This window comes from Dendrobates tinctorius, unplaced genomic scaffold (assembly GCF_039654945.1).
Source record: "Dendrobates tinctorius isolate UK_male_01 unplaced genomic scaffold, ASM3965494v1 ptg000139l, whole genome shotgun sequence".
Classification (NCBI taxonomy): domain Eukaryota; kingdom Metazoa; phylum Chordata; class Amphibia; order Anura; family Dendrobatidae; genus Dendrobates; species Dendrobates tinctorius.
Genome location: NW_027361807.1, coordinates 12,583,271 through 12,608,788, shown reverse-complemented (window position 1 = coordinate 12,608,788; position 25,518 = coordinate 12,583,271). Strand labels below are relative to the sequence as shown.

The 25,518-nt window shown below is 43.4% G+C and overlaps 1 protein-coding gene across 4 annotated transcripts in view; it reads left to right on the top strand.

The window, feature by feature from the left end:
• NR1H4 (nuclear receptor subfamily 1 group H member 4) overlaps positions 1-25,518 on the top strand; it is a 319,951-nt gene that overhangs the window by 257,536 nt on the left and 36,897 nt on the right. For 3 of the 4 annotated variants that reach the window (XM_073545034.1, XM_073545036.1, XM_073545038.1), the window contains 3 exons: positions 5,148-5,240; positions 7,753-7,846; positions 13,676-13,822. In XM_073545034.1, coding sequence (XP_073401135.1) covers positions 5,148-5,240; positions 7,753-7,846; positions 13,676-13,822 — 334 coding nt within the window. The remainder of the gene's footprint in view (positions 1-5,147; positions 5,241-7,752; positions 7,847-13,675; positions 13,823-25,518) is intronic. The other variant, XM_073545035.1, reaches the window with a different exon arrangement.

The window sequence follows — 25,518 nt, the reverse complement described above, 5'->3', positions numbered from 1 at the left end:
CTGCAGGGAGCTGACTTCCTCAGTGCCTGCAAAGCGCATCGCTGATCTGTCACAGTGATCTGTGATGTCGCCGCTGGGACAACCTAATAAAGTTTAAAAAAAAGTGTAAAAATAATTTTTAAAACATCGCTAAATAAATTTAAAAAAAAAATATTCCCTAATAAATTCATTTTTTGGAAATAAAAAAAAAACCAATAAAAGTACACATATTTGGTATCGCCGCGTCCGTAATGACCCGCCTTATAAAACTGTCCCATTAGTTAACCCCTTTAGCAAACCCCTTAAAAAATAAAAATAAAAAACGAAGCAAAAAATAATGATTTATTATCATACTGCCGAACAAAAAGTGCAACAACGCACGATCAAAAAGACACATATAAATATCCATGGTACTGCTGAAAATGTCATCTTGTCCCGCAAAAAACGAGCCACCACACAGCGTCATCAGCAGAAAAATAAAAAACTTATAGCTCGCAGAATAAAGCAATGCAAAAATAATTATTTTTTATATAAAATTGTTTTCATTGCATAAAAGTGCTAAAACATAAAAAAACTACATAAATGAGGTATCGCTGTAACTGTACTGACCCAAAGAATAAAACCGCTTTATCAATTTTACCGCACGCAGAATGATGTAAACGCACCCCCCAAAATAAATTTATGAAACACTGGTTTTTGTTCATTCTGCGTCCAAAAAATCAGAATAAAAAGTGATCAAAAGATGTCACGTGCCTGAAAATGATACCAATAAAAACGTCATCTCGTCCTGCAAAATATAAGACCACACATGACTCGGTGGGTCAAAATCTGGAAAAATTATAGCTCTCAATATGTGGTGATGCAAAAACTATTTTTACAATAAAAAGCGTCTTTTAGCATGTGACAGCTGCCAAATATAGCTTCCCTTAATAATAAAATTAAAAAAATGTATTTTTTTCCATTTTCCCATTAGGGTTAGGGCTAGGTCTAGGGTTAGGGCTGAGATTAGGGTTAGAGGTGTGCTGGGGTTAGGGTTGGAGTTAGAATTCGGGGTTTCCACTGTTTGGGTACATCAGGTGCTCTCCAAACGCAACATGGCATCTGATCTCAATTCCAGCCAATTCTGCATTGAAAAAGTCAAATGGTGCTCCTTCCATTCCAAGCTCTCCCATGTGCCCAAACAGTGTTTTACCCCCACATATGGGGTATCAGCCTACTCAGGACAAATTGTAAAACAACTTTTGGGGTCCAATTTCTCCTGTTACCCTTAGGAAAATAAAAAATTGGGGGCAAAAATATCATTTTTGTGGAAAAAAATATGATTTTTTTATTTTCACGCCCGAGCGTTATAAACTTCTGTGAAGCACTTGGGGGTTCAAAGTGCTCACCACACATCTAGATAAGTTCTGTGGGGGGTCTAGTTTCCAAAATGGGGTCACTTGTGGGGAGTTTGAATAGTTTAGGCACATCAGAGGCTCTCCAAATGCACATGACACCCGCAGACCATTCCATCAAAGTCTGCATTCCAAAACGTCACTCCTTCCCTTCCGAACCCCGAAGTGTGCCCATACAGTAGTTTTCTCCCACATATGAGGTATCAGCGTACTCAGGACAAATTGGACAACATCTTTTGGGATCCAATTTCTCCTGGTACCCTTGGGAAAATAAAAAAATTGGGGACTAAATGATCATGTTTGTGGAAAAAATATGATTTTTTAATTGTACGGCTGTACATTATAAACTTCTGTGAAGCCCTTGGGGGTTCAAAGTTCTCACCACACATCTAGATAAGTTCCTTGGGGGGGTATAGTTTCCAAAATGGGGTCACTTGTGAGGGGTTTCCACTGTTTAGGTACATCAGGGGCTCTCCAAACGTGACATGGCGTCTGATCTGAATTCCAGCCAATTTTGCATTGAAAAAGTCAAACGGCGCTCCTTCCCTTCTGAGCTCTGCCATGCGCCGAAACAGTGGTTCCCACCCACATATCAGGTATCAGCGTACTCAGGACAATTGCACAATAACTTTTGCAGTCCAATTTCTCCTGTTACCCTTGGTAAAATAAAAAAAATTGAACCTGAAGTATTTTTTTTGTGAAAAAAAGTTAAATGTTCATTTTTTTAAAAAATTCCTGTGACGCACCTGAAGAGTTAATAAACTTATTGAATGTGGTTTTGAGCACCTTAAGGGGTGCAGTTTTTAGAATGGTGTCACTTTTGGGTATTTTATATCATTTAGACCCCTCAAAGTGGCTTCAAATTTGATGTGGTCCGTAAAAATAAAATGATGTTGCAAAAATGAGAAATCGCTGGTCCACTTTTAACCCTTATAACTTCCTAACAAAATAAAATTTTGGTTCCAAAATTGTGCTGATGTAAAGTAAATATGTGGGAAATGTTACTTATTAAGTTTTTTGTGTGACGTATCTCTGTGATTTAAGAGCATAAAAATTCAAAGTTGGAAGATTGTGAAATTTTCAAAATTTTCGCCAAATTTCTGTTTTTTTCACAAATAAACACAAGTTATTTGAATTAAATTTTACCGCTAACATGAAGTACAATATGTCATGAGAAAACAGTGTCAGAATCACCAAGATCCATGGAAGCATTTCAGAATTATTACCTCATAAAGGGATAGTGGTCAGAATTGTAAAAATTGGCCCGGGAGTTAACATGCAAACCATCCTTGGTAGTGAAGGGGTTAATATAATGTATCCAATAAGGTAAGGGTCCAATATATCCAATTAAATAAATCTGTCCAGAGGCTTCTCCAGGAGATATCTAATAGGGGAATACTATATCGACTATCATACCAAGTGCAGAAGGATCAGCAGAGAAAGGATATATAAGAATAAAGCCAATTACTCCAGTGGGCTCTCAGGTAATTCAAAGTATTTAATGTGCATTAATGATGAACAGATCTACAAGAAATGCTCACAAGCAACATACAAAATCCTTGATTAATAGAAGATACATCAAATATAAAAATCCACAGGTCAAATATTGATCCATAGGTATGTCCTGCTGATGATGTGCATACCATCAACAGGACATACATATAGATCCTTAAGCCCTAGATCTCCTGAAGTACCACTTTCTGAAGGTGAAACATGTTGAGATATTTGATTGACATGTGGATTGATAAGTACCCTGGCACATGCTCTTATATTTGCTGCATTTGTCGATTAATCAAGGATTTTGCATGTTGCTTGTCAGCATTTCTTGTAGATTTTTTCTTTATTAATACACAGGAGGGGTCACTCTAGGGCAGAGTTTCTCAACTCCAGTCCTCAAGACCCACCAACAGGTCATGTTTTCAGGATTTCTTTAGTATTGCAAAGATGATGGAATTAATGCGTGAGCAGGTGATGAAATTATCACCTGTGCAATACTATGGATATCCTGAAAACTTGACCTGTTGGTGGATCTTGAGGACTGGAGTTGTAAAACACTGCTCTAGGAGATACCATGGAAATACGACTACTCATCTGACTATGCCTCCTATTTTACTATCCTTGAATAAGTGCAACTAGACACCATATCTCATGTGATACATTACTATTATTTATGGCAGTTAAGGCCCCATCACACACAGCGAGATCGCTAGCGAGATTGCTGATTTTGTGATGCCACAGCGATCTCGCGAGCGACATCGCTGTGTGTGACACGCATCAGCGACCGGGCCCCCTGCCGGGTATCGCTGATCGTAAAGGAACGTCCTGGACCATTTTTTGATCGTTGGTCTCCCACTGGCCTGCGCGCATCACTGCGTGTGACAGCAAGAGACCAATGATCAGCGACGCTCGGAGCTGGTATCCAAATCCAAGGTAAACAGCGGGTATCTAAGAGTTGCGCGGCTCTTAGATACCCACTGTTTACCTTGGATACCAGCGTGCCCGCTGGTTTCCAGGGTAAACAGCGGGTATCTAAGAGCCGCGCGGCTCTTAGATACCCACTGTTTACCTTGGATACCAGCTTGCTCGCTGGTCCTGCTCGCTGGTGAGTCTGTCTATGTGACAGCTCAGAAGCGATCAGCTAACTATGTCCCAGCGATCCCATCCACGTCGGATCGTTGGTGGGGTCGCTGGGACATTGAAACATGTAACGGGGCCCTTATACATTCAGCCATCAGTGTTTTTTTTCTGGAGTCTACACTTTTAAGAATTTACACATAGAAATAACAGGGCATTTGACCAAGCACACAGCTCTGGACAGCAAGAGCAGAGAGCAGTGATTAGAAGACTGGCTGTGAAAGTACCTGGACTGGTGATTTATAACTGTATCTCTTCAGAAGATGAGAGAAAGAGGAGGGTGGTGAGAAGCTAACAGCTATATAGAAAGCAATTGGCTGGAGAGAGCTGACTGGGATGTTAAGAGTTAACTCATCTCTTGGAATGTAACTACTGTGTATTTGTCAAGGTCTGGAGGCTGAATTCCATGGTTTCCAGCTGTATACTATAAAAGATAAACAATAACATTGCAGCAGACTGGCAGCACATAGATAAAGCAAATCAATTGCAAACTGGCTTATTTTCATGTTTTTTAATTAAAGCAATTTAAGAACTTGAGAATATCCTTTTATGTACTTAGGCTTAATCTATAGCTCATGCCTTTAGACTTGATTTGAATGGGGCAGTATAAAATGCAGTGACTAAACATAATCATAGAGAACATTTACCCCAGGTGGGGAAAATAGCTTAGAATACCATAAGGTTAAATATACAGTTTTTAAAATAGAAGTCAAAGAGGTTGTCCAGTGAAAAACAAGTTATCATTGCTGGGATCTGCACCCATCCTCAGAACAGGGAACTTTTCTCCCCGTTGGAATGAAGCGGCAGTGTGCACGCTTGGCCTGTGCTCATTTCATTCCTGCTGCACTTTGCATTCTCAGGAAGCCCCATAAAGAAGTTGTAGGGTGTTGTCCAACCTGCTGCTCCATTTTGTAACAGGGATAGAAGTTGGGGATAAAAATATCCTGTTCTGCCGATCGCAGCAGGTCTCAGTGGTTTGCCCCACACTGATCAGCAAGTTATCATGTATCTTGTGGATAGGTGATAGCTTTTTTTCCACCGGCAACCCCTTTAAAATGTGTTGATATGAGATAAAAAAAAATACCGTAACTATTGTGATTATTTTTCAGTATTTCTTCATTGTAATTCATGTTAAAATAGGAACTTACACAGGACCAGATACAACTGCTCCAGTATGTGATGGAAGCATATAACAAGAATCGACTGCCCCAGGACCTGGCTACAAAGCTGGTAGTGAGTATAGTTATGGTATATAATTCAGTGTGACATGATTGAAATACAACCAGCTGCCTAAACGCTTTGTCAGGCTCTCCAAACGAATGGCGTATAAAAAGTTTAGTAAATGTCCAATTTTTGACTGCAAGTGGTTTATCCGCTAGAGTTATGGCCAATCATTGGGCAACTGTTATTAGCAGTGATAGTCATCTTCACTCGAATTAGAATATTTTCCTATTTTTGTCTGGAATTGACAGATTATTATGAGTAGAAACTTTGTTAGATACCTACTTGCAATATAAAGCTTTAGACTGGGGCTACACAGTGGCTATGTGTCGCTACTACATCGCAGATCAATACAAATCAATGTGGCCACATCGCGATTCGCGACCCTTAGAGTACACACGACAAGCAAGTCATAAATGTGACTAGAGTTGAGCAACTTTGGTCGGATCGGGTTTCATGAAACAAAATTCGTTTCAGATGAAACTGGTCCGACTAGGGCAAAAAAAGTCAGAGTTTCGTCCGAAACCTGACCCCAATGCAAGTCAATGGGAAATAAAAGTCAGCATTGAGCGGATCCGCTCCGACTAAAGTCGCTCAACTCTTAATGTGACCCCATTCATTTGCATTGACCTGCGATGTAGTAGCGACACAATCACCGTGTAGTCACAATTTAAGGTTTATAATAGGTACCCCAAGGAAAAGACATAAAGAGTAATCGTGGTTTAATTTTGATTTCATTACTCAATAATACATATGAAAATAAGCATCTTTGTAATAAATTTTATCAGAGAAATCTGTTTTTTTCTGTTCCTGGACTGATTTTTCATTTCCAATTTATGGGTAAAATCTGTTTCAATGAAGACAGATTTTACCAGTATGGAGATAGGAAAATCGCAATTGGTGGTAGACAGAAACATTCCTTCAATAAGAATAATAGTGCTCCATAGAACTTTATGAGCACCAACTGTCCTCTCCTATCTCAGTAATGGTAAATTCTGTATTTGCTAAATACAGATTTTACATGTAAATTGAGAATTTTTAGAATGAATAATCAGTCCTGGAGGAGAAAGAAGCAGATTTTGCTAATAAGATATATTATACTTTCACGTATATTCATTTAAGAAAGGAGTTTTTAATAAGGATTACTTTAACAATTGGGTCAAAACATTTATAGTGCCCAACTTTTGTATGCACTAGATTCTCTAACAAGCTAAATACTGCATCCATGAGATTGGGCAGATGCCCTGTGTCAGGTGAAACATAAAAACTACAATGCCAGATGTTGGGTAGATGTCAGCTAATTTATAGCCAGCTGTCAAAAAGGCACACACTGTCACCTGAACATTTATCTTGTGTCCATTCCTGACAGTAGGTATGCAGCAAAATGTAACAAGTGTTGTTTCTTTTTCTTCTGTCCATTCCTGACAGTAGGTATACTGCAAAATATAACACGTGTTGTTCCTTTATCTTCTGTCCATTCCTGACAGTAGGTAGACAGCAAAATGTAACACGTGTTGTTTCTTTATCTTCTGTCCATTACTGACAGTAGGTATACTGCAAAATGTAACACGTGTTGTTTCTTTATTTATCTTCTCTCCATTCCTGACAATAGGTATACTGCAAAATGTAACACACGGTTTATCTTTTGACGTGTTTTAGTCCATTTCTGTAAGACTGTGTATGGATGGAGCATCTCCATAGAAAAAGAAAACCTCATATTCTATAGAAAGTAAATAACTACATGTACACCTTGGATTGTTTGAATAGATGATGACCACTGTCTTGCAATATGAATATTTGCTTATGTAATGAAATTATCTTCTGCTTTCAAATTTTGTAAGGAAATGTAATTATTTATTTTTTAACTAAGATTTTATCATTAGAAATCTTTAAATTATTTACATAACCTATAAAAGACTTGGAATGATATCATAAAGAGATCATCCAGTGCTTAGATTCAGGTGATTGATCACCACAATTTATTTCCTTGAAGTTTAGCGATGATTCTTGATGCCTTTAATAATCCTGGCATGCGCATAAAGCTATCATTTCTGACTTTCCCTTCATTTTCATTGCATCTTTTCATATAGAACATTATGGTACCATTTTTACCAATTTTGTTAATGTTGGGCAACCAGAAAGGGCTTTAGAAGCCATAGGCTATGCTAGTGTAAATATAAATAAAATACATAATCACACCTCCTAAATTCCACAATTCCATGTGCCTTGTGCTTTTCAGGGTGTGTTGTAACATTTTTATGAAGGTCACAAAGATAATGATCAAAGATAAGTTCATATAACAGATGAATATCAGACATGGTGTACTTAGGGTAGGAACACTATAAATGTGTCATTTAGGCATGAATGTCAGTTCATGATAAGATCTGCAATCATAGTGTGATTTACAGATAAACTGATCTCAAAGAAAGCGCACTTCAAGGTTTTCAAAGCTTAAAAAATATTGCAACCAAATGTTATCATACAGTCTGTTTCTCAGTATAAATAGTGTTCTGTTTTCTTGTAGGACAACCTGAGTACTGATGACAACTTTGTCTTCCTAACAACTATGGCTACAAGTCATGTCCAGATCTTAGTAGAGTTTACAAAAAAGATTCCAGGTATTGAAATTTAGGTTTAACTAGCTAAAGGGAACCTGTGAGCGGGAGTATACGTTAAATTAAAGATATAGGCAGAATGGCGCTGTCATACTTATTTAATACGTATGTGGTATCCCGGTTCCCGTTCCCCTGTTGCTGAATGAGGCAGTTGTCGTGTGCCAGTAGATTTGTTACAGTGTGTCAAGATTAGTTTGGGCACTGTGAGTTAGAAAGTAACACATTGCTTTTCATACCGATGACTCATAAATGTGCTTTGCTGCCATCTACTGGCTAATGTGTATATGAAAGTTACTGTATATACTCTCGTATAAGCCGACCCGTGTATAAGCCGACCCCCTAATTTTGCCACAAAAAATGGGAAACTTATTGACTCGTGTATAAGCCGAGGGTGGAATCCATAGACTATGCCCCCATATGCTGCTCCATAGACTATGCCACCATATGCTGCTCCATAGTTTATGCCCCCATATGCTGCTCCATAGAATATGCCCCCATATGATGCTCCATAGATTATGCCCCCTTATGCAGCTCCATAGACTATGCCCCCATATGCTGCTCCATAGATTATGCCCCCATATGCTGCTCCATAGTTTATGCCCCCATATGCTGCTCCATAGAATATGTCCCCATATGTTACTCCATAGATTATGCCCCCATATGCTTCTCCATAGACTATGCCCCCATATGCTTCTCCATAGTTTATGCCCCCATATGCAGCTCCGTAGATTATGCCCCCATATGCTGCTCCATAGATTATGCCCACATATGCTTCTCCATAGTTCATGCCCCCATATGCAGCTCCATAGATTATGCCCCCATATGCTTCTCCATAGTTTATACCCTCCATATGCTGCCCCATAGACTTTTCCCCCGTATGCTGCTCCATAGACTATGCCCCCATATGCTACTCCATAGAATATTCCCCCATATGCTGCAAAAAAAATTATATGCAAATTCCTCAGTGACATCTTCATGTGTCAAAGAGAAGGTGAGGCTAGACTAAGCCCCCCTGTAGAGAGAGAGAAAACACCCACTCCAATATATATGCATGCAAGGAGAAATCGGAGTAAATAGGTGAATAGAATAAAAATTCATCTTTATTAGATCAGTAAAAATGTATATAAATAGGGTAACAAAGCACAGTAATGGACAAAGTTATAATAGAACAACACCGCAGGGTGAAAACAGCAAACACAGGGTAACCGCGCTGCCTGACTGCACATGGGTGCACATAGATGTCAGGTATTGATTCAAATGAAGCAGCGATATCTTACCAGCAATGAGGCAGAGTGGACCCTGGGCCAGGTGAAGGAGGACCAGACACGCGTTTCGCGTGTCACAGACCACGCTTTCTCTAGGGAAGTGTATGGGAAGTGAGAAGCAGGACCTTCTTAAGCCCATAAGAACCGAGGAAGAGATTGGCATATGCGGGCGCACAGGCCGCGCCCATGGCTGTGCCGCGTTTCAGCAAAAAGAACTGATCTTCGAAAGTGAAAAAGTTGTGGGTAAGGATATAGTGCAACAGCTTGAGGATTAGCTCACGTAAAGGGCCGTCCAGGTCGGAGGCACCCAGGAAGAGGCGGACTGCATCGATGCCATGGGAGTGTTCAATGCAAGTGTAGAGGCTCTCCACGTCGGCAGTCACTAATAGAGTCCCTTGGTCCACAAAGATGCCATCAACCCTAGCCAGAGCGTCCGTGGTGTCGCATACATATGCAAAGTTTCCACCCATGGTTTTAGATAAAAATCAATAAATTGGCAGATGGGATCACATAGCCCATCGATGCCAGACACTATGGCGCGCCCTGGAGGGTCAAGGGCATCCTTGTGGATTTTGGGTAACAGGTAAAAAATTGGAACCCTCGGATATTTAGCCACAAGACCATCAAAGATCTGCTTGGTAATAACACTGTTGTCAAGAGCCTCCACAAGAATACGCTGGAGGTCGAGAGAGAAGGTCGCAAGTGGGTTGAAAGATAAACGGAGGTTGGTATCTGAGTCCCTCAGTTGACTGAATGCCTCACATTCGTATTTATCATGGGGCCAGATAACAATATTCCCCCCCTTGTCGGTTGGTTTGAAGACCACATCGGCAAAGACTGTAATTCAGATATAGCGACACGTTGTGCATGTGTCAAATTATTGTACCAGCGTTTTGTTGATAATTCTTTGAAGTCCTCATAGACTAATTTGGTGAAGACTTCAATAGCCGGACTAAGGGACAAGGGGGGGAATTTGACTGACCTAGGAGGAGTAAAAGGTGGAAACCTACTTGGGTGAGGAGCTTTTTGCTCGTCAAGAAGCTCCTCCAAATTGCGAAGGGCTTCTCTCTCGACCTCACACATCGATTCCCTGGAGGTCCTCCTGGCATGCAGTTTTCGCAGCAAGAGCTTGCGGGAAAATAGGTGCAGATCTTTTATGGCTGTAAAGATAGGGAAAGAGTTAGTTGGGCAGAACGAAAGGCCTCTGGATAAAACCTCCAATTGGGTATTAGACAGTACATGAGTGGACAGATTGAGTACCTGCAGCCCCCCTGGGATTGAGAAGCCTTTCCAGTATTGGACTTGTTCTTAGTGGTTTGTCTTGTCACAATACGCTTAGTTGTGGGAATAGACCTGGAGGGACCAGAATTGGTGGAATTTTTGGCGGTGTACTCATCCTCACCAGACACATTAGACCTCATAGAGGCAGATCTTGATCTAGAACGTGAGAAGCTCCTATATTGTGGCCTCGAACGGTCCGGAGGGTTACGCCATCTATAGACACGTGATGATTTTTTGTCTTACACATCTCTTTGGAACTTTTTGGCCCTAGTGGGCTGAATTTATTGAGCCCATTTCTGGGAGAGTTCTTCTATTTCCTCATTAAATTTTTTTAGGGAATCACTAGTCATGTCTCTGCGGAGGGTAACTTGTAAAGCTTCCATCTCCGATTCGAGTGACACCAAGGAATCATGGTTCATTTGTTTCAAATGTTCCATATAGCCCCTGGAGCATGTATCAGTTAAGGTTTCCCATTTATTTTTAAAACCGTCATCTTGAATGGGAAAAGATGGGAAGACCTGTATCCGTATGCCTTGTGGTATGAGGTTTTTTGTAAGTATAAAAAAGCTTCATCTGAATCAATACCTGACATCTGATTGCTACCAACGTTGCTCATATGAGCGGCATGGGATATCTCTACCTGGGCATTTGATGTTGTAATGCGCACTGGCCATTTAATTCTATATTCTGCTTGCCCTGTATTATATGCACTTATGTGCACCCATGTGCAGTGAGGCAGCGCGGATACCCTGTGTTTGCGGTTTTCACCCTGCTGTGTTGTTCTATTATAACTTTGTCCATTACTGTGCTTTGTTACCCTATTTATATACATTTTTACTGATCTAATAAAGATGAGTTTTTATTCTATTCACCTATTTACTGCGGTTTCTCCTTGCATGCCCCAAAAAACGCCATCCTCACCTCTCCTGGGTCCATTGCCACTGTCTGCCGCTTCTTGTGTCAGTGACTGTTCAGCCAGCAGATGGGCGGCGCACACTAACCTCATCACCGCGCCCCCTGCTGCCTAAACGTCACGACACAGGATGCAGCAGAGACAGCGGTGAGCAGCGATGGACCGGGGGACAGGTGAATATCGCTATACTCACCCATCCTGCCGCGGTCTCTGCAGCCTCGCTTCTCCACTGTCTCCCTTCCTGTCTTCAGTGGTCACTTGGTACCACTCATTACACTCATGAATATGAGCATATTCAAGAGTGGTAATGAGCGGTACCACGTGACCACTGAAGACAGGAAGGGAGAGACAGTGGAGAAGCGAGGCTGCAGAGACCACGGCAGGAAAGGTAAGTATGATCTCTGACACCCCTGCTCTCCCTCCCCCACCGACCCCCAGGTATATGACATTTGTATAAGCCGAGAGGGGGACTTTCAGCCCCAAAAAATGGGCTGAAAATCTCAGCTTATACATGAGTATATACGGCAAGTGATTATTCTCACAACAAGCTGCCATAGAAACGACTGTGAGGAGCCTCCCAGCTCAGAGCTCACAAAGACTTCCTGAGGTAACTTCCAGCTCAGGACTCTCACTTCTTCCTGAGGTAACTTCCAGTTCTGGGCAATTCAAGCTGCCTGAGGGAGCAAACACTAATGCTCCCATCATAGTTTTCCATGCGAGTCCACGCTGAGGGGACATTTTTCTCCACATAATAATCTCCTCCATAAAGGAGTGAAGTCTTCTAATCAGGAGAGATAACACTGCACATGTGCTCTCCTGCACACTGGTTATCCTGTTTGCTTCTAGCCAGGACCAGATCCACGTGGCTGCCACGCCACCGACTTTGTTTAACCTACCCCCCTACGATAGGGAACGGTAAGCTCAAAACCATGAGTACTTCCACACTTTAATGTGTTTCCACAGGGAGCCAATCTGTGAAGGTCCCTCCATTAGTGTAATATTTCTCGGACTGCACATAGCACTTTCTCTAATAGCAAGTGAAGAGAACTCTGCTCCAGCTGCCCTGAAAGGCCATAACCTCACTTGTCTCATGAGGAGAGAATCATTACTTTCATATGCACAGTATACTGTGAACTTTGCCTTTAAGATAGAGACTGTACCCCGTTATCTCTTTCAGTAAAATTGTTATGTATACAAGTTCACCTGCATGTCTGGCTGCTAGAGATTGCACAAATACCACGGGATTACATGCCCTAGCTGGCCCTTCTGCAACATCTGATGCCTCCCCAGTGGCCCACCACATACATTTAGTGTAAAAATCTGCAGCCTGGGTTTTGTTAAATCATCATGATACATTTCGGTTTCCTAAGCACTGTGCTTCAGGGCGGGATTTGTTGGCGGAACTGTGTGTAGGTTCTTCAGCTCAGAATGCTCAGTCGTAGCCCCCTGCTGCTTCTGTTGTATTCATTATCTTGGTCATTTAAATTTTGGGTTGTACTAGCTGTGGGAGGTACTCTTGCAGATTCAGTTTTTGGTGGTGTTCATGAAAGTGGTGCCAGCACAAGTGCAGATCGACCTCCAGCAGTCTTCAGGATAATAGTGACGGAGGTGGCGCATACGCAGAATGAAATCTTGGCTCATCATTGAGCCAAGGTCTCATTCTGCGCATATGCCACCTCCCGGAGCAATTTTCATGAAGACTGCCACCAGCTTAATCTGCGAGAATGCTGTCCAGAGCTAGGACAGCTCCAGCCGTGTTTTTTTTCTGCTGGCCACTAGTGACAGCAGAAATTTTTTTTTTTTTTTACATAGATTTATGGATGCTTGGCAAACAAGGTGATGTCACACCAGTTACCTGACAAATAATTGTGATGTGACAGCATTAACCCGACTGATTAGATGGAAATATGTGAGATATCGCAGCAGCTTACCCACATTTGCACCAATGTGCTGCCACTCATTTTCTTTCAACTAGTTGCTGAAAGATAAATGCAGTATTCGCTGGTCAACACAGAAAGAAAGGACAATCAAGAACAATATATGGGCCCTGTGCGGCCCAAGAGCTCCTACAAATTCAAAATTGCACCTGCTTTGGAGGTAAAAATTGACCCACTTACCTATTGTGCTCATGGGAGGCTGCACAAGTTGCACCAATGATACATCCATTCCTGGCCGTAATACAAGCTTCCTAATAAAATCAATTTGTAACCATCCAACACATGAAAGATTAGGTCAACAATAGTAGAAGACAAACTTTGCAGCTAGTCTGATGTTCCAGACACGAATATGACATAAAGCAAAAGTTTGTTCTGATGGAACAGCCCTGTTAGATTTGAAAAAAAGCTTTACTCATGAATTTTATATTTTCTTTAGGTTTTCAAACTTTAGATCATGAAGATCAGATTGCTTTGCTAAAAGGCTCTGCAGTTGAAGCAATGTTCCTCCGCTCGGCTGAACTTTTTAACAAGAAGCTCCTTGATGGTCACACAGACATCCTTGAAGAGAAAATTCGAAATAGTGGTAAGTAACGTCAAGAGAACATATGACTGTTTACAAACTGTCCACATTATCCTGCTCCAATCACTGATATGGTATATCATTAATATTGACATAGTGGACTAACTTGATTGTCCTGTGAATGTGGATCGCCCTCCCAGGGCTGTGGGATACTCGGTACCGGGCCGGTAGCAGTGGGATGTGTCACAGCAGCAGTCACCCAAACCGTGGTCCTGGGCGCCCAAGTAATAGGAAAATGTGAATGTTGGAATGTAGTTAGATGAATAGTTTGTGACGCCACCTGTGGTGTTCGGCAAGGGAGGTGTTAAGCCGACGCTGCATGCAGATCCGCTGGGACTGATGGTATGGTGCAGCAAAGATGTTAAAGCTCCCCACAGGTGAAGCTGTAGTCTCAGGGCAGTGTTGATGTGGTTGGCACGAGAATGTAGCAGTGCCGGAAAGGTAGGAAGCAGACAAGACACAGCGGGGTGCAATTTCTGTACCTTTACTTGATAAATGCAGTCCAGGGTCCTGATTACAGATGGTACCGGAGCAGGCTAGCCTGGAAGCAACTCAGGAATTCTCTCACAGCAGATGGGCTGTGCAGTCTCCTTCCTAGCACTTACTTGAGGGATCTCCAGTACTGAGTTACACTGGAGTTCCTCCTGTCAGTTGTTCCCAAGAACTCTACTTGTACGGCAGACAACTGTAGCCTGTTCCAGGGACTCCTCACTCCTAAGTACCGGATCACTATCCGTGTTGCTGTTGTGCCCTCAAGTCTTAGATGGGAGTATTGCATTTACAGCCTTCTACTCCTCTGGTGTCTGCTGTAGGACCATCAGTGTCCATACAGCCGTGGAGACCAGACTCCAGTTCATGCTCTCTTACAGGAGATGAGCTCTTCCTCTCAGCTCTATCTCAGCGCTCCTTCCACACGCCTGCACACTTCACCCTCCACAGAGTAACTCTTCACTCCTTCCTCTTGGCCCTCAGAGAGCACTCCTCCCCTTAATTCCGGTTCAGAGTTCCCCCTGCTGGCCTGGAGTGGAACTGTGTTGCATGCATAGATTGACTGCGAGAGAGACCCGTCATTGCCTCCAAGCCTGTCATTACCCTCCCTGGGGGAAGGCAAAGCCACTGTGGCGGCCATACTCCTGGGGGTGCCACATTTGCATCTAAAGAGCACCTTAAGCAATCTGATCTGTCTTCCAGCTGTCTACCTGGAGAGGACATTATTTTGTTTTTTGCTATTTCTGAGTATGTACCTTTATTCTTTGTGAAACATACTGTACGTTGCTATTTGCATAACAATATCCCGGAATTTGCGCTTCAGTTCTTTTCAGATTCAAATGCTTTCATACATTTGCTAATTAATCTAATTACAGTTTCAACGATGAATGGGAAGGAATTACCATATTTTACAGACTCCAGTGACACTTCTGGTTATATGATGCACCCAGCAAGCAACAGAAAATACCACTTATGCCTCATTCACACGTCCATGTTTAAACCCGTACGCTAAAAGATGGTACCGGTGTCATCAGTGTTTTGGATCAGTGTGTCATCAGCATAATGTCCATATGTCTGTTTATACCATCAGTGTGTCATCAGTGTTTTTCACGGATTGATAAAGAAAAATGAATTACAAGCTTCTCTTATGCTTTGCCGTGTTAAACAAGGATAGCACACAGATGCCATTCATGTGCTGTATGCGTTTTTCACAGCCCCATATTGGCCCTTGTCATCCATGCTGTCTCCGTGTGTTTTGCACCATGGTGCAACACGGACATGTGAGTGAGGCCTGCAGGCAGCCATTGACCGAAGAGCAGAGGCAGAGTGCGCTCTCTCTGGCTCTCCGCCCTCAAAGAACGTCCGACGAGGTGCATCGTCACGTCGCGGCACGTACTTAACCCTTAGGGTGCCGTCCAAAAGCCTTGTTGCCACTGACTACACGCACCTGTAAAACTGCCGCCGTACCCGCAGATTTAAAGGGCCGGTGGCAGAAAAAAGAGGCCCGTGGCCGCCGCATGAGCTGGCAAGCGGCCAGAGGAGTGGGCGCCGCAAGCCAGCGACCCACAACTGGCTAATACATAGCGGCCCAGTGGGAAAATGCCCGGTTGGGCAGGTTATCAATCCGGGCCTGGTGAGGCTTACTGTGCATTCTCTCCTTCCATTTTTTGTTCACTGCATCCAGAAGGTCCTCAGATCACTCACCCCCAAATCTAGAGTAGAAGTTTGAGACCTTGAGACTGGGGCTGAAGAAATGTCCACCCTGTCTCAGTGATATGTGTGGCAAGAGCCCTGGATGATAGGAGGGTTGGATAATCTACCAGGCACGCTGGCTCCAGGCCAACAATGTGATGCAGGCAGGGTTGCCAACTTGATTTTTTATGTTTTTCTGGACAGCTTATACAAGAGTCTTGGACAGCCAACAGTTTTACGGACACATTGTAAAACCGTAACAAATAATTAGGAATTTAAGAAGACCTGTCACTACGTCAAAAGTGGCAATTTTCTGCTTTTATTTTAGTCCCCCTGTGCCTGAGAGTGCTGTATTTTTAAAATCCACCATACAGTTCCAGAGATATAGGTCTTGTAGTGCAATTGTTTATGGTTTTTACAAGGGGGCTTTACAAGGACTCTCTGTGCTCCAATGTTTAAATAAGATAGTGTTATGTGCCCAACGATAAGGGTGGGAAGGTGGGGGGTAAAACACGTTGAGGCTAGTGATGCTAGTTCATGCACGATTTATAATAGTAGGAAGCTTGGTTTAATTGACAATCAGCATTTAGTAAGCAATACCTCTAGGACTGGGATTGGAGACTAGCTAGTACAGTATATGTTACTCTGAGGAGCAATGCAGGTAGATAGAGGAACAAATGAGAATAGTCAATCAGTGAAGGTGATTATCCCTATAAGGAACTTATGCTGGAAATGATATTCAATGTCATAATATGCAGCCCACAAGCAGGGCTGTGGAGTCGGTAAGCCAAACCTGCGACTCCGAAATTTCCCTTACACCGACTTTGACTCCACGACTCCGACTCCCATATATATTTGGGACGCCCTCACACCCAGGGCTGTGGGGTACTCGGTACCGGGCCCAATGAGCCTTAATGGGAGATGTCACGGCAGCTGGGACCCGGCCCGTGGCCCTGGGCGCCCATTGTAAAAGGTGAATGTTCAGTGTGCTTATGGTGGTGAAAGTTTATAAGTGATTCGTGACGCCACCTGTGGTATTCGGCAATAGAGATGTAAGCCGACGCTGCAGACAGATCCTCTGGGACAGATGGTGTGGTGCAGCAGTGATGGTATACCCCTCCACAGGCAGGGCTGTAGTCCCAGGGCAGTGTAGGTTAAGTGACACTTAGATGGTGTAGTGTCAGGCGCGAGGGATGTAGCAGTACTGGGCAGGTTGGCGCAGGAATAAGTGGAGGACACCAGGGCATGTAGTTCCAAAGCTTTACTCACAGTCTGTTGTACAAACAGGTGCCTGCTTCCATGCCGTGTCCTCCGGGTTAGGGACTCAGTCAACCTCCAGGCCAGATGGAATACTCCTTTCCAACACTCCGCCAACATGTGCCTTTCTGAACGTCTCCTCTTATAGCGCCTTTAAATGAAGTACTCCTACTACTGAGTTACACTGGAGTTCCTCCTGTCCGATGTTCTTATGAACTCTACTTGTACGGCAGACAGCTATAGCCTGCTTCGGGGACTCCTTGTTACTAAGTCCCGGCTGACTATCCAGTTGCTGTTGTGCACCCAAGTCTTGTGCGGGAATAAAGCGGTCACTACTTCTATTCCTCCGGTGTCTGTTGCAGGACCATTATTATCCATTCAACCTCGGGGACCAGGCCCCGGCCTTGCGCTTAGAACTTCTAGGAAGGGTTCTCTTCTAACCCAAGTCCTCTCTTCTCTTTTACTCCTCATGTTCCATACTAATCTTTCTTTCTATGGAAAATCAGGCTTTCAGTCTATGTCGCTCTCTCTCTCTTCCTTTCCTGTGCCAGCAGACCCAGGTTACTGGGATCTGCTGCAACACTTCCATCCATCTATCCCTCTCTCTGGGGATCTTCTCTCTCCAACTCAACAATAACTCTGCCTCCTCAGACTCCTTCACCTAAACTCTTCCAGCTCTCTTTTGTGTAACTAAGCTCCACCCACCATGTTTCGTATTCCAAGCAGGGAGCCACCAATGGGTGCTTTGCTACACTCCAAGCAGGGAGCCGCCGAAGGTGCTTTGCCACACTACTTTGTGGTGTGGGGTGCAGGTGATGGAGCATGGTCAGGTGTTTCCACCTTACCTGGAGGGTGGGGCACCACACCTCAGGAGGAGGTGCAGTACCTCTGTGGCGACAGCCTCAGGGGTGCCACATATTGCTTATATTTAAGTGAAAAATGTATTGTAGTACAATGTTAACATCAGACATTTAATCATTTTTATGATACAATAATCAAGATATTTAGATAGAACATAATATATACTTATTGGAATACAACTTTAGAACACAAAAAACTGTAATAAATTGTAAATGTGAAGTACACTAGGTAATATCGATTACATATATATATATATATATATATACACACACACACACTGTGTATATACAGTATATATACAGTCATATGTTAAAGTTTGGGCACCCCTATTAATGTTAACCTTTTTTCTTTATAACAATTTTGTTTTTTGCAACAGCTATTTCAGTTTCATTTATCTAATAACTGATGGACTCAGTTATATTTCTGGATTCAAATGAGGTTTATTGTACTAACAGAAAATGTGCAATCTGCATTTTAACAAAATTTGACCGATGCAAAAGTATGGGCACCCTTATCATTTTCTTGATTTGAACACTCCTAACTACTTTTTACTGACTTCCTGAATCACTAAATTGGTTTTGTAACCTCATTGAGCTTTGAACTTCATAGCCAGGTGCATCAAATCATGAGAAAAGGTATTTAAGGTGGCCACTTGCAAGTGGTTCTCCTATTTGATTCTCCTATGAAGAGTGGCATCATGGGCTCCTCAAAACAACTCTCAAATGATCTGAAAACAAAGATTATTCAACATAGCTTTTCAGGGGAAGGATACAAAAAGTTGTCTCAGAGATTTAACCTGTCAGTTTCCACTGTGAGGAACATAGTAAGGAAATGGAAGAACACAGGTACAGTTCTTGTTAAGCCCAGAAGTGGCAGGCCAAGAAAGATATCAGAAAGGCAGAGAAGAAGAATGGTGAGAACAGTCAAGGACAATCCACAGACCACCTCCAAAGACCTGCAGCATCATCTTGCTGCAGATGGTGTCACTGTGCATCGGTCAACAATGCAGCGCACTTTGCACAAGGAGAAGCTGTATGGGAGAGTGATGCGAAAGAAGCCGTTTCTGCAAGCACGCCACAAACAGAGTCGCCTGAGGTATGCAAAAGCACATTTGGACAAGCCAGTTACATTTTGGAAGAAGGTCCTGTGGACTGATGAAACAAAGATTGAGTTGTTTGGTCATACAAAAAGGCGTTATGCATGGAGGCTAAAAAACACAGCATTCCAAGAAAAACACTTGCTAACCACAGTAAAATTTGGTGGAGGTTTCATCATGCTTTGGGGCTGTGTGGCCAATGCCGGCACCGGGAATCTTGTTAAAGTTGAGGGTCGCATGGATTCAACTCAGTATCAGCAGATTCTTGACAATAATGTGCAAGAATCAGTGACGAAGTTGACGTTACGCAGGGGATGGATATTTCAGCAAGACAATGATCCAAAACACCGCTCCAAATCTACTCAGGCATTCATGCAGAGGAACAATTACAATGTTCTGGAATGGCCATCCCAGTCCCCAGACCTGAATATCATTGAACATCTGTGGGATGATTTGAAGCGGGCTGTCCATGCTCGGCGACCATCAAACTTAACTGAACTGGAATTGTTTTGTAAACAGGAATGGTCACAAATACCTTCATCCAGGATCCAGGAACTCATTAATAGCTACAGGAAGCATCTAGAGGCTGTTATTTTTGCAAAAGGAGGATCTACGAAATATTAATGTCACTTTTATGTTGAGGTGCCCATACTTTTGCACCGGTCAAATTTTGTTAAAATGCAGATTGCACATTTTCTGTTAGTACAATAAACTTCATTTGAATCCAGAAATATAACTGAGTCCATCAGTTATTAGATATATGAAACTGAAATAGCTGTTGCAAAAACCAAAATTGTTATAAAGAAAAAAGGTTAACATTAATAGGGGTGCCCAAACTTTAACATATGACTGTATATATATATCACTATGCAATAAACTATGTAAGTGGCAAAAAACAGTTTTCAACAAAAACATACTAAATAACATTTATGTAGTCTATGAATTTGTTTTAAGAAACAGTATCGCCTCCATCAGATCCTCCTTCATAGGTGACCTCAAATCTGACCTAATAATTTTAAGGCTAGAGAGCAACCTCTCTACACTAACTTGGGTTGGAGGCAAAGCCGTAACCACATGGGCAACATCTCTAACAATTTCCGGGTATAAAGGAATTGCCTCATGCACTGTCAGTTTTGATGAACGGTTGAATTTTTCTATTTCTTTGACAGCAAATGAAACATTTTGCTGAAATATGGTCAATCTGCTTGCTATAGGAGACGGAGTGAAATCTTTTTCATTGCTGCAACGCTTTGCCTGCTCCATGTCATCCAAATACTTGTCAAAGTCAAACTCCTCATCTGATGAGGATGAAGCTATGGCAGCAGTTGCACTGTCAGGACCCAAGTCCTCTTGCACCTGGCAGTCCTCCTGTAGGCCACTCATCCTAACTGCTACCTCAGTCAGAGCTTCTTTTCCTTTAGTAAGCTGTTGATCATCAAGCAGTATACGATGACTTGAGTCCACATAAACAGCTGCCAGAAAATTTTTATTTTCCAATAGCTGTGTCTCTCTCCATTTCATTGAAGCAGAAATGCCATCTGCGATTAAACCTCCTCTTTGGGACAGGCAAAATAGCATGTTCTTCCACTCCTTTATGAAAATACCAGGAGTTAAGTCCTTAGCTTGTCATTTTTTAGTCACGGTAAATGGGTGATTAAGCAATTCCTTCAATTCAGCCACCTGTGTCCATTGACCTTCATTTAGGGTTACCTGAGGGTTCACCATATCTATAAGAAATGGTTTTAGTTCAAGCAATCACTCACTCATTAAATAAGTGCTGCCCCACCGAGTGGCTTGATCGACAATTGCCCCTTTCCCAGCACGTCTCTTCAAGATGGAATCAATTTTAGGGGTTCTGGCAGCAATAACCAATTTCAACACTTTTCCAATCAGATTTCCAGCATGTCCCTCTTGCAGACTATCTTTTATTGCCAGCTTCAGCGTGTGCACAACACAGCGCATGTGATGAATATGAAAGGGTTTTGAAGCAGCTACAACAAGATCATCTATTTCTACAGTATAATTTTGCTGTTCTTCTGTTGTAATGTCTTTTTGTTCCTCAGTTACATGAACAGCACTGTGGCCTTCCATCTCAAACATACTGAATCCTAAATTTTCTTCTAGCTGTTGTTCATTACTCTCATTCATCAGTTTAATTGTACTTATCATGTTTGAAGCATTGTCCGTTACAATAGCAAGAACCTGTTCTTTTTGGAGTTCGTAATCTTGCAGGACTTTTTCCACTAAGGTCTGGAGAAGCTGGCTGCTGTGATGAGCTTTAGTATCTTTTACTGCCAGTGTCTTGGTAACAATTTCTTTGTTGTCACAAACATATCGAACATTGATGGCAAAATAGTTCACTCTGTGACGTGTGCAGGCATCCATTTTAAGAAACATGAAGCGTCTTTTGAGAGTCTTTTTAAGATCATCCTTTTGTTTAAGGGCTTCTTCAATCACTAATTTTCTAATACTTTCTCTTTCCAGAGAAACACCAAGTTTGTGGGCCATTTCTCCATTAAGAGCTGTAAAAGCTGGTCATGCAAATAATGATAATGGTATACCGTCCTTCACAACAAGCTGTGTGAGCTGTCTTTTAAACATACCTGCTGTCATTTTTACAGTAACTTTTGTCACTTACAAAATATCTTGTTAATGATGTTTGAGATGCTCTTTCCTCCTTCTTCATCTTGCAGGAAGTGCTGGGTGTGGGTTTCTTGGTGCTGCTGTTATCTTTCTTAGTCACAGCTTTGAAAACTTCTTGGTGGAAGCGTTGTAAATGTCTTTGCAGATTGGAAGCTCTTGTAGGAGCATTTTTAATCACTGCCTGAGCATGCACTGATTTTGGCATCACAGCATTTGTTTTCCTCTGGGTCACTTGTCATACATTGACACACAAAATATTTTTCATCTTGAGTCACTGTGAAATGCTCAAATACAGCTGACTTCATGGGGAGCTTCTTAGACTTTTTGTAATCATATAAATTCACTCTCAAAATAATTTTGTCCTATAAAATAATGTATATCATAATTCCAGCAAGAACAGGGAAACATGTACAGTGGGGAAAATAGATATTAGACCTACCAGTAATGATGTTTCCAGGAGTCCATCCTGACAGCACCATGGAGGACATCCTCCTCCTCCTTACAGGGACAGGAAAAGCACACGAGAGGTTAAAAGGTCATGTCCCACCCCCTCTCCCTCAGTGATTTAACAAGTACCACAAGGTGGATGGTGCTAGTAACAGTTTAATGAAACAATCATATTACAGCATATGACATAACATAATACAACATAGTATAACATAACAGGGAGGGAACTACCCGTGCTGTCAGGATGGACTCCTGGAAACATCATTACCGGTAGGTCTAATACCTATTTTCCAGGACGTCCACCTGACAGCACCATGTAGAGTACCAAAGCACCTCCTCAGGGTTGGATTACCGCCTGGAGAACTTTTCTCCCAAATGCGGTCTGCTGACCAGATAGCACATCAAGCTTGTAGTGCTTGCAGAATGTATTAAGATTGGCCCAGGTTGCTGCTCTACATATTTGATCAACCGAGGCCCCCGCCCGTTCGGCCCATGAGGCCGATACCGCCCTTGTAGAGTGGGCCTTTATGGAATCTGGCGGGTTGGCGCCTTCGGCTTGGTAGGTGTCAGAGATTACTGAGGTAATCCAGCGCGCGATGGACGCCTTAGAGGCCTTCTTCCCCTTATTTTTCCCCCCAAAAAGGATGAACAGGTTTGGGTCGATGCGCCAGCTATTGGTGGCCTCTAGATAGTCTAGAACTGCCCGCCTCACATCCAGTGAGTGAAGACGCTGTTCCTTTTTATTACGGGGATTATCACAGAAAGATGGTAACGCTATCTCCTGGTTTAAATTTTTAGAAGAGGCTACCTTTGGGGTAAATGCCGGGTCAAACCTTAAGATTATACGGTCATCTCTTATCTGGAGATATGGGTCCTTAGTGGACAGGGCCTGGATCTCCCCTTTTCTTTTGGCCGTGGTAATGGCTACCAGGAAGGCTATTTTACGAGAGCAGAGATGGTTATTTTCTCGCCGAGAGCGTAGGGGTCTGTACAGAGAAACCTGAGTACCAGGCCCAGGTCCCAAGGCGGGGTGAGCTGCCTAATCGTGGGGCGCAGGCGCTGCGTGGCTCTTATAAATCTTATTAACCAGGGATGGGAAGCTAACTGGTAATCGAAGAAGGCGCTCAAGGCCGAAATTTGGACTTTTAGAGTTCTGGGCTTAAGGCCTTTATTAAACCCTGCCTGCAAAAAGCTTAGTATGTTAGGGAGGTCAGGGGTGCCTGCCACGAGATCGGACCTGCCACCCTCCAGACAGAATCTTTTCCATATCTTTCGATAGATTGCGGATGTCACCGGTTTCCTACTGGCCTGTAGGGTGGATATGACCTGATCCGACAACCCCTTTGCCTTCAGGATGTCCCTCTCAGGATCCAAGCCAATAGGTGGAGTCTTGCTGGGTTCGGGTGGTGGATCGGGCCCTGGTGGATGATGTCCTTCCACGGCGGTAGCTCGATTGGATTCCCTACTGTCTTGGCTCCTAGAAGGGGAAACCAGCTTCTCTTCGGCCAGTATGGCACGATCAACATCACTCTTGCGTGGTCCTCGCGTATCTTCCTGAGCACTGCCGGTATGAGAGCCAGTGGTGGGAACTCATAAGAGAGGGATTCTCCCCAAGTCTGACTCAGGGCGTCTACGCCTTCCGGGTGGTCCGTCGGATTCAGGGAGTAGAATCTGGGAACCTTCGAGTTCTTCCAGCTTGCGAAAAGATCTATACTGGGGGTCCCCCAACACTGACAAAGATGGTCGAAGATTTTCACGTTCAGTTCCCACTCTGTCGGGTGGATCTGTTGTCTGCTCAAGTAGTCTGCTACTTCGTTCTGGGAACCTTCTAAGTGTACTGCGGTCACTGATCGGACTGTTCGTTCTGCCCACGTGAATATTTTTCCTGCCAGGGCCTGTAGTGGTTGATGTCTGGGCCCTCCCTGGTGCTTCAGGAATGCCACTGCCGTTATATTGTCGGATAATATGCGAACGTGACGATTCTTTAGTACCGACTGGTTTCGCCGCAACGCTTCCCAGACCGCGAAGAGCTCCCTGAAATTGGAGGATCTGGTCCTGATGTCTACTGGCCATTTTCCTTGGAGGATCTTCCCTTCTATGTGGGCTCCCCATCCCCATGCACTGGCATCTGTGGTGACTACCACGTATGGAGAGGTTGTCCATAGTACACCCACTTGAAGGTTTCTGGACTGTGTCCACCACCGAAGTGACTCCTTTACTCGTTCTGGCAGCCTTAGGGGTTTGTCTAGCGACTCCTATCCCACTCTGCGACGATCTCTCTCTGTAATGATCTCGAGTGGAATTGAGCCCATCGGACACACGGGATGCAGGCCGTCATGAGGCCCAAGACCTCCATTGCCTCTCTTATGGAGCATTGACGCCTCAAAAGGTCTCTGGTTCTGGCCTGAATAGTCCTCTGCTTCCGCTCAGGTAGCCAGGATATTCTGTCGGCTGAGTCGAGAAGGACTCCGAGAAATACTATCCTGGTCTCTGGCCTGAGGTCCGACTTCTCCCAATTGATCACCCAGCCAAGGAACTCCATTACGGTAGTTGCTCGGTTCCTGTCTCGAATGAGCGCTTCTTTGGATCTTGCCACCAGTAGGAAGTCGTCTAGATATGGAATGATCACGATATCCTGATCTCTCAGGTAGGCCACCACCTCCACCACCAGCTTTGTAAAGATTCTGGGAGCTGAAGCCAACCCAAATGGAAGACACTGGAACTGGAAGTGGCAGGTCTGGGCTGGTAAACTGACCGCAAACCTTGTGTAGCCTCTGGGATGAGGGATGGATAGGGACCTGGTGGTATGCCTTTTTCAGGTCTAGGGTGCACATGACGGCATCCCTGTCTATTAGGAGGATTGCAGATCGGATCGATTCCATCCGGAATCTCTTGTACCTGACCCAGGCATTCAGTGGTTTCAAGTTTATGATAGTGCGGGCCTCGCCGGATGGTTTTGTGATCGAAAACAGGGAAGAGTAGTGCCCTCTTCCTCTTTCCGACGGGGGAACTGGTACTATGACTTTTGAGTTGACCATGTCCTGTAGGTCCGTCCACATTGCGGAGTCCTCCGGGACGACAGTGGGGGCAATATATCTGTCGGGGTAGGTGAATAAAACTCTATACTGTAGCCTTCCACGATGGTTCTGAGGACCCACTGATTGTGGGTGACTCGGGACCAATTTGCTGCGAAGTGGCGAAGTCTCCCCCCAAT